This window comes from Macaca fascicularis, chromosome 2, assembly GCF_037993035.2.
Source record: "Macaca fascicularis isolate 582-1 chromosome 2, T2T-MFA8v1.1".
In the NCBI taxonomy this organism is placed as follows: domain Eukaryota; kingdom Metazoa; phylum Chordata; class Mammalia; order Primates; family Cercopithecidae; genus Macaca; species Macaca fascicularis.
In genome coordinates this window covers 113,199,954-113,209,611 of record NC_088376.1, presented here as the reverse complement: position 1 = coordinate 113,209,611, position 9,658 = coordinate 113,199,954, and the positions used below count along the sequence as shown (strand labels likewise).

Below are 9,658 nucleotides of genomic sequence, written 5' to 3'. Positions count from 1 at the left end.
TTGAACCTGGGGGCGGGGAGTGGGGGGGTGGCGGTTGCAGTGAGCTGAGATCATGCCACTTCACTTCACTCCAGCCTGGGGGACAGAGTGTTAACTCTGTTAAAAAAAAAAAAAAAAAAAAAAAAAAAAAAAAAGGCTAGAAATGATTAAGCTTAGTGTGGAAAGCATGTTGAAAGCTGAGACAGGTCCAAAACTAGGCTGCCAGCACCAAACAGTTAGCCAATTTGTGAATGCAAAGGAAAAGTTCTTGAAGGAAATTAGAAGGGTTATTCCAGTAAACACACAAATGATAAGAAAGTGAAACAGCCTTATCACCGATATGGTGAAAGTTTTACTGGTTTACGTGGAAGATCAAACCAGCCACAACATTCCTTTAAGCCAAAGTCTAATCCAGAGCAAAGCCCTAACTGTCTTCAATTCTGTGAAGGCTGAGAGAAGAGAGGAAGCTGGAGAAGAAAGGTTTGAAACCAGCAGAGGCTGGTTCATGAGGTTTAAGGAAAGCAGCTATCTCCAAAACATAAACATGCAAGGTGAAGTAGCAAGTGCTGATGGAAAAGCTGCAGCAAGTTTTCCAGAAGATTTAGATAAGATTATGGATGAAGGGGGCTACACTAAACACGATTTTCAATGTAGATAAAACAGCCTTCTGGCCAGGGCCAGTGGCTCACACCTCTAATCTGAGCACTTTGGGAGGCAGAGGTGAGAGGATCACTTGAGGTCAGGAGTTCGAGACCAGCCTGGTCAACATGGCGAGACCCTGTCTCTACTAATAATACAAAAATTAGCCAGGCATGGTGGCATGTGCCTGTAATCCCAGCTACTTGAGAGGCTGAGGCAGGAGAATCGCTTGAACCTAGGAGGCAGGGGTTGTGGCGAGCCGAGATGGTGCCACTGTACTCCAGCCTGGGCAACAGGGCAAGACTCCATCTCAAAAAAAAAGAAAAAAGAAAGAAAGAAAAGAAAGAAACAGCCTTCTCTTGGAAGAAGCTGCCATCTCGGATTTTCATGGCTATCAAGAAGTCAATTTCTGGCTTCAAAGCTTCAAACGACAGGTGTACTCTCTTATTAGGGGCTAATGCAGCTGGTGGCTTTAAGTTGAAGCCAATGTTCATTTACCATTCCAAGAACCCTAGGGTCCTTAAGAATTATGCGAAATGGGGGCAGGTGTGGTGGCTCACGCCCGTAATCCCAGCACTTTGGGAGGCAGAGGCAGGTGGATCACGAGGTCAGGAGATTGAGACCATCCTGGCTAACATGGTGAAACCCCATCTCTACTAAAATACAAAAAATTAGCTGGGCGTGGTGGCAGGTGCCTGTAGTTCCAGTTACTTGGGAGGCTGAAGCAGGAGAATGGCGTGAACCCCAGAGGCAGAACTTGCAGTGAGCTGAAATCACGCCACTGCACTCCAACCTGGGTGACAGAGAGAGACTCCATCTCAAAAAAAAAAAAAAAACAAAAAACAATTATGCGAAATCTACTCTGCCTGAGCTCTATAAATAACAATAAAGCCTGAATGACAGCACATCGACTTACAGCATGGTTTACCGATTTTTCTTTTTTTTTTTTTTTTTTTTTTGAGACGGAGTCTCGCTCTGTCGCCCAGGCTGGAGTGCAGTGGCCGGATCTCAGCTCACTGCAAGCTCCGCCTCCCGGGTTTACACCATTCTCCTGCCTCAGCCTCCCGAGTAGCTGGGACTACAGGCGCCCGCCACCTCGCCCGGCTAGTTTTTTGTATTTTTTTTAGTAGAGACGGGGTTTCACCGTGTTAGCCTGGATGGTCTCGATCTCCTGACCTCGTGATCCGCCCGTCTCAGCCTCCCAAAGTGCTGGGATTACAGGCTTGAGCCACCGCGCCCGGCCCTTTTTTTTTTTTTTTTTGAGACAGAGTCTCACTCAGTTGCCCAGGCTGGAGTGCACTGGAGTGATCTTGGCTCACTGCAACCTCCACCTCCCAGGTTCAAGCTATTCTTCTGCCTCAGCCTCCCAAGTAGCTGGGATTACAGGTGCACACCACCACACCTGGCTAATTTTTGTATTTTTAGTAGAGACAGAGTTTCACCCATGTTGGCCAGCCTGGTCTCGAACTCCTGACCTCAAGTGATTCACCCACCTCGGCCTCCCAAAGTCCTAGGATTACAGGCGTGAGCCACCATGCCTGGCTGGCTTTCTGAATATTTTAAACCCACTGTTAAGACCCACTGCTCAGAAAAAAAGATTCCTTTCAAAATATTGCTGCTCATTGACAATGCACTTGGTCTCCATCAGAGCTCTGATGGAGGTGTGCAAGGAGACACATGTTGTTTTCATGCCTGCTAACACAACATCCATTCTGTAGCCCATAGATCAATTTCAATTTTCAAGTCTTTTTTTTTTTTTTTTTTGAAATGGAGCCTCACTCTGTTGCCAAGGCTGGAGTGCAGTGGCGCGATCTCAGCTCACTGCAACCTCCACCTCCCGGGTTCAAGTGATTCTCCTGCCTCAGCTTCCCTAGTAGCTGGGATTATAGGCACCCACCACCATATCTGGCTAATTTTTGTATTTTTAGTAGAGACAAGGTTTCACCATGTTGGCCAGGCTCGTCTCAACCTCCTGATCTCAGGTGATCCGCCTGCCTCCATCTCCCAAAGTGCTGGAATTACAGGTGTGAGCCACCGCACCCGGCTAGTTTTGAGTGTTTGTTACTTTTTATTGTTGTTACCTTTGTTTTAATGTTTAATTGTAAACTTACGTAATTAAAAAAAAATTTTTTTTTGGTATTTTTTAGTAGAGACAGGTTTCACCATGTTGTCCAGGCTGGTCTCGAACTCTTGACCTCAAATGATACACCCGCCTCAGCCTCCCAAAGTGCTGGGATTATAGGTGTGAGGGTGTGAGTCACTGAGCCTGGCCTTAACTTTTTTTTTTTTTTTTTTTGAGACGGAGTCTCGCTCTGCCGCCCAGGCTGGAGTGCAGTGGCCGGATCTCAGCTCACTGCAAGCTCCGCCTCCCGGGTTCGGGCCATTCTCCTGTCTCAGCCTCCTGAGTAGCTGGGACTACAGGCGCCCGCCACCTCGCCCGGCTAGTTTTTTGTATTTTTTAGTAGAGACGGGGTTTCACCGTGTTAGCCAGGATGGTCTCGATCTCCTGACCTAGTGATCCGCCCGTCTCGGCCTCCCAAAGTGCTGGGATTACAGGCTTGAGCCACCGCGCCCGGCCTTAACTTTTAATAATAGTTGTCTTTAACAAGTGGCTCAAAAAAATTCCTGAAAATTTAATAATATACCTGCTTCTAACATACCACATCTGAGGCTCCCCCAGGGCAGGCCCTGTCTTTCCTCATCAGACTGATTTGGGCTCTGCCATCAGGACCTTCTCACTTGCCAAGAGTGGGAGGATAATGTCTGCCCCTTGACCCCAGGGCCTTTCCCAGGCTTGGAGGCGGCACAGTGCCCAACAGCTGCTCTGAGAGGCAGACTGTGTTGAACAATCAGAAAACAGGCAGCATGCATGAGCCAGGGTCACTGGTGGGTTCATCCAACCTGCAGTTAGGGGCAGCAGCTGCTCCTGAGACCCCAAGCAGGACCACTACTCAGAGAACAGCCCCCAACTCTCCCAGACACCTACCCAGACCAGAAATATGCTCTCCTCGTCTGATCACAGGGCCAGAACTGTCCGCTGGTGCTTCCCTACAGGGCTCTCCCAGCCTCTCAGACACATCAAGAACATGCTATGGGACTGCCTCTCAGACCAGCCCCAATATGCACTCGGCTTATATTCTCTTCTAGGAAGCCTGTGGTCAGGAGGGTTCTGGACTTTGCATGGACCACATTGTGTGTTTCAGGGTAGGACCTGGCTTCCTTGGTCCCCCATCCAAAGGGGCCAGGCGGAGGCTTCTACCACCCAGTCGCTGCCCTTGACTCACAATGGGGTCTGGCCTGCACCCTCTCCCCCTTGCTAAGTGGGGCCTTTTGGGGAGTTCAGGGACAGCCTAGTCACGGTCTCTGCCCTTGGGTAAGTGTTGGTGCCATTCCCCATCTCCAGGGGCAGAGGTCACACATTGAGACTGTAGAGCGGGGTTGGGGGGCACTCACTGATGAGGGCCGATGCTGTGTCCAGCTTGGGATCATACGGACACTTGCCCTTCCCTGACTCGAGTCGCTCAGGCTCCAAGTAGAAGATGTAATCCTGCAAGGCAGAGCGGGGTTCAGCATGATCCAGGCCAGTCCCTCAGCCAGGAAGTGTAAGGTCACCAGGCTTCCAGGGTGAGAATGAGCCCCCAGGCATACCCCGAGCCCACCCCCTACACTCCCCAGAGCTCCTTGGCCTTAAACTCCATCCAGGCAGGTCTCCCAGGGCAGAGCCATGCTGTGGGCTCCAAGGGAGGTGCTTCCTAGTCCCAGGTCTTAGGGAAGACCTGGGGATCAAGTCTCAAGGGGCCCTGCCTTGGGGGCTATGAGATGGACATGGAGTGGGCTTGTAGGGGCTGAAGCCCCTCCATGCCAACTGGCTCACAAAGACATTGGCCAAGACCCCCTGGGCTACAGAGGCACAGCTCTTTGCTGTGGCTGCCTGTCTTGGGTCAAGAAGGAGTTGTAGACCTGGCCAGGGTAGGAGTGACTGGTTAAGGGCCTGGGGTCCTGCCCTTTGCCATCAGGTCTGGCCAGGCCAGAGAGCTCTAAGGTTACTGTATCCTCAGGCTTTGTGTCCTACCTGTAGTCCTCAGGATGGACCCATGGGCCATGACCTTTCTCCTGCCCCTCAGCAGAGCCCCCAGGCTCCACGTCTGCCCAGGGAGCCAGGAGTCAAGGAGTCCAGCCCAGACCACATGGAATTCACAAAGCCCCCCCATGCCTCCCAGCCCAGCCTGGAAGATGCTAGGAAGAAGGCTGGAAAAGGCACTAGGATGGGGTGAGCACACAGGCCACAAGAGAAAGCCAGGCAGAGGGAGGGAAAGGGGCAAGGAGAGGAACAGAGGCAGGAGGAGGTGGCAGCAGGTGGCAGGATGGCGATGGGAAGGTGCACACAGGCCTACGTCCAGTTACACTCTGCACACGTGACTTCCTGCACACACAGGGGTGCATACACAGCTCTGAACGTATCACTGCCAGCACACGGAACCCTCTGCTCACACTGTGGACACACACACACAGAATCCACATGATCCTGCATTTCTGCACTCTCCACCACAAACATGCTCTGTCATTCGCCGGCAGCCCATGCCCCCCTGCCCGCCCCTGCCCAGCCCCAGCTCTCCCAGACCAGACCCAGGTCATGACTGGCAGACAGATACCGCCCAGGAGAAGAGCGCCCCAAGCACGTGAGTGTGCAGGACACCTGTGTCCACAGATGACCCATGGGAGGCATGGGGCACGGACACTTGGGAGTAAGGTGTCAGACTGCACTCATGTGCCACTTTCCACTCTGGGTGCTGAGTGAGGAGGGCCCACATCCACACTGTTGTGTGCTCTTGTGTGTCTACACACATGGGTTCTGAGGGCTAAGGCATGGCTGTCCCCAGGGCTCCTGTCTTCCCCACCTGGCGGCTTCATTATTTCTTGCCTGTAGGGGTCACACTGAGGCTGACATGAGTCCAGTTGGGCATGGCTTCTGAGCCTGAGGGCACTTCAGGGGAAGGGATGGGGACAGGGTGTGGGCACAGAGGTAGAGGGGAGGCCCTGGGGAGGCTGGCCTCAGGTGCAGCCCCAGGGTGAGTTCCGCTCAGAGGCAGTGCTGCCTGGCAAAGGCCTGGAGGGATGAGGCCCACCTGGCGTGGGGCTGTGGGCGTCGGGCGGAGGGCACCATCTGTGGCTCTGCTGCCGCGGCCTCTGACCGCCTTCGTCTGGGTCCATGGTGTGGCCTGAGAAGATGAGGAACAGGGGTTAGAGCTGAGGGTGGCAGGGGCTGGGGGAGCGGGCTCGGGCTGCCAGCCTCTAACACCACACAGGCCAGGAACACACCTGAACACGTGGGACCCCAGAGCACCTCTATGCATGTGCACATACATACACACAGGCTTGGCACACTCCTGCACACACAGGTGCCCCTCAGATCCAGTCACTCTCACACATGCCCTACAAGTTCACGCCAGCTCACACACATGCCCACATGGAAATGGAAAAGGGTGGAAGCAGGCAAGAAGGGGCAGAGCTGGGGAAGGGGTAGCTCCCCACAACCCCGGCCCTGGGGGAAGAAGGCAGCTCTCCCCCAGGCCACATGGTAGAAGCCGACCCAGGTGTCCAGTCTCCTGTTGCAAGGCCCCCACCAGGCCCTCTGACTCAGCCGTGGGGGCACGGTCCACAGGCATAGCCAAGAGAGCTGTCGCCACGTATGGAGCAAGTGCTTACTATGTGCCAGGCACAGTGCTAGGAGCTTTGGGAGCTTTAGCTCACTGCCTCCTCCTCGCACCGACCTGTGAGAAAGGCAGCGGTTAGCCCCATTTTCAAGTGAAGAAACTGAGGCTCAGCGAGGTGAAAGAAGTCACTCACCCAAGATCACAAGGCTTGGAAGTGGCAGGGCTGCAGCTGAAGCCCCTCCTCCCATCAGGACCCTGGGATGCAGCCACCAGTAGGGGAAACACAGGGCCAGGGTGGCTGGGGCTTACCTGGGCACGGCGTCCGCGGTTCACATAGGTGCACATGGGGTTGTAGGCACCTGTCCCGCACACATACAGATGTGTTCGGTTCCAGGGCTGGATGAGCCTGACGAAGTTCCCACACTCGCCCTGGGGCCAGAGGGAAGGCTGCATAGGTGCCCTGGCCAGGCCTGCACCCTCACTGGAGTCACCTGCCCCCCTTCCCACCTGTGGATCCCACCAAACTCACGTTGCCATCCTTGCCTGAGAGCACGCATTCCTCAATGCGCTGTGGGGAGGCTGCCCAGTGTATCTGCAGAAAGGGGAGTCAGAGGGTGCAGCCTTCTGGACATGCCCTGAGCCCTGGGGCTCCATGCCCACCCCACGTCCCACATCAGGGTCAGCCCTTACAATGAGGGGCTCGCGGTTGATGTCGTGCAGGTCCAGGGACAGCACGTAGTCCTTGCTGCCCACATACATGCGGTCGTGGTCCTCATCCTTGAGCAAGATTCGGTAGTCGGTTGTGTTGAGCAGGAAGTTGAAGAAGTGGGCAGTGCCTGTGGCCTTCAACTCTGCAGGTGGAGGGCAGGACACCAATTAGGACCTTCAGAAAACCATCCAGCCATACCCCCTCTGACAAAGGGGAGACTGAGGCCCTGAGGTTCCCCTCAGGACCCCCACCACACAGTGGTCTTTTTTTTTTTCTTTTTATGAGATCAAGTCTCACTCTGCTGCCCAGGCCGCAGTACAGTAGCGAGACTGTGGCTCACTGCAACCTCCATCTGCTGGGTTCAAGAGATTCTCCTGTCTCAGCTTCCCAAGTAGCTGGGATTATGGGTGTCAGCCACCACACCCAGCTTATTTTTTTGTTTGTTTGCTTTTTGAGACGGAGTCTTACTCTGTCGCCCAGGCTGGAGTGTGACGGCACAATCTCGGCTCACTGCAACTTTCACCTCCCGGGTTCAAGCAATTCTCTTGCCCCAGCCTCCTGAGTAGTTGGGATCACAGGCGCACCCTACCACGACTGGCTAATTTTTGTATTTTTAGTAGAGATGGGGTTTCACCATGTTGGTCAGGCTGGTCTCGAACTCCTGACCTCGTGATTCACCCACCTCAGCCTCCCAAAGTGCTGGGATTACAGGTATGAGCCACTGTGCCCAGCTCACACAGTGGTCTTAAACCTCCAGCTTCCCTTCCTGGATCCTTCTCAGCTCCCTCTTCAGTCCCTGACAGACTGGGAGGACAAAGTGGGACAGGTAGGCAGGCCAGGGAAGGCACCACACCCAAAGCTAAACCCCTGATTCATAGACAGACCTAGCTAGTCTCTGGGACCCAAAGAAAGGGGTGGTGGGTGCGGGCCAGGGTACGCAACAGCATCAAAGAGTTTTTGCTCAGGTGGGGGTTAATGCTCCCACGCTCAGGGTGGGGCCAGCTTCACACAGGGGCTTAAAAGGGTTAATGAGCAGATGGGGTGTGGCCGGGTATATCTGGGACAGCCTGCAGACTCTGGCATGGAGCCTGGATGCCCTGTTCTTACCCTGGCTGCCCACCAGGCAGAGGGCACAGCTGGTGCACAGCAAGGTCCTCACTTGGTCTGAAGCAGGTTAGCCAGGAGACCAGAAAGCCCTGCTGGACGTACTGCCCTACAGACCCCAGCTTCCCCCAGACCCTACAAGGCTGCTAATGGTGGAACTCTCAGGCCACCTTGAATGATCCAGGATAGTCATTTCTGAGAAAGAGGCTCTTTCCCTAGTGCTACAACCCTGGGGTCAGGGTTCAACTGGGTCCTCTAGTTTCCTTTTTACATGAGTCCAGCAGCCTTGGCCCTCCAACTCCAGGATGCTGGGGAAAAGTCCTTCCTAAGGATGAAGGACAAGAGGGGGCTCAGCCAATGACAGACAAAGGACTCCTAGAAGCTTGGGAACCTGCCTCCAAGGGGAGGGAGAGCCGAGGGGTCCCCTTGGCAAGCCCCTTCTCCACCCACCCCCAGCTATCTTTAGCTCAGCAGAAGAGGGAACATTGTAATGAGGATGATGAATATTCACACACAAAGGGGGCTTAAGATAGCAGCACAGAGAAGAGCGCATGCGTGTATACACATGGCACAGGCATGCACACGGCGCACACATGTCCTGCCACACATGAGGCACTCACCAAGGGGGTTGCACATGTCTCATCTCCCCTCCCCAGCTGGTAACCCATTTCACAGGTGGGGCAGTCAAGGGAGAGGCCTGGGCCAGGCCCCAAGGCACCTGGAGGGGGAGAACAGCTAGGATCTGAGACCCTAGACACAGCCTGAAGGTGGGGCAGAGATGGGCTGGGGTCAGAGGGTTCCATTAGCTGACCCAGAGTCCATGTCTGGTCCCAGGACCTCATTCTGAGAAACTACCGGGTAAAGAAAGGCCTTGCCCTGCCTGGCCCTGACAATGCGGTGACAAGGGAATGCAGGTGATGACCTTGGTCAACCACTGGGATGTAGGGACGCCGAGGGATCAAAGGGCCGATCCTGCCTGGCGATGGCCTCGCCCGCCTGTCCGGCGGCGCCTCTGAAGTCCTGGGCAGGGCGGCCTGGGCACCTGTCCTGCACCTGTTGTTGGGCCACACGGAGTCCACCGCCTGGCCACTCACCCACAGTGACAACAGGAAAGTAAACATTCCCCCACCCCGAGGGCTGGGAAGTGGCCAGAGAGGAAGTGGGGCTGCCAGTGGAGGCCCCCCAGGCTGGGACAGCCCGCCACGGGTTATTTATACCCTGGCTGGGGGCATGGCTCGGTCGTGCCCTTACCTGTCCCCTGGGCTAGGGGGCACTTTGGGGGCAATGGCAGGGGGAGGGGGTACAGGCTTAAGTGGGTGCCTTCAGACACAGGCACTCCGGATAAGGGGAAGCTTCAGCCATCAAGTCCCCAGTAACCCAATCAGCCATAATCCCCCCGCTCCAATCCTGCCCAGCCTTGGGCCTCTACAATCTCAACCCTGTACCATGACTTCCAGAGCCCAAGGCCCAAGTCTGAGTCCCCCACCCTCTCGCAAAGCCCCAGCACTCCCAGGCTCCAGCTCCCTCTGTGAGAAAGGCCGTAGAGAACACTCAGAGGATGAGGAAACTGAGT

The 9,658-nt window shown here is 54.9% G+C and overlaps 1 protein-coding gene across 6 annotated transcripts in view; it reads right to left on the bottom strand.

The window, feature by feature from the left end:
- SEMA3F (semaphorin 3F) overlaps window positions 1-9,658 on the bottom strand; it is a 34,489-nt gene that overhangs the window by 8,660 nt on the left and 16,171 nt on the right. For 5 of the 6 annotated variants that reach the window (XR_012431188.1, XR_012431189.1, XM_005547180.4 and 2 more), the window contains exons 3-7: window positions 6,963-7,123; window positions 6,802-6,864; window positions 6,582-6,701; window positions 5,745-5,837; window positions 4,072-4,165 (exon numbers count right to left, since the gene is read on the bottom strand). Coding sequence is in view for 4 of the 6 variants with exons in the window: in XM_005547180.4 (XP_005547237.2) it covers window positions 4,072-4,165; window positions 5,745-5,837; window positions 6,582-6,701; window positions 6,802-6,864; window positions 6,963-7,123 (531 nt within the window). In the remaining 2 variants the exon portion in view is untranslated. The remainder of the gene's footprint in view (window positions 1-4,071; window positions 4,166-5,744; window positions 5,838-6,581; window positions 6,702-6,801; window positions 6,865-6,962; window positions 7,124-9,658) is intronic. The other variant, XM_005547181.4, reaches the window with a different exon arrangement.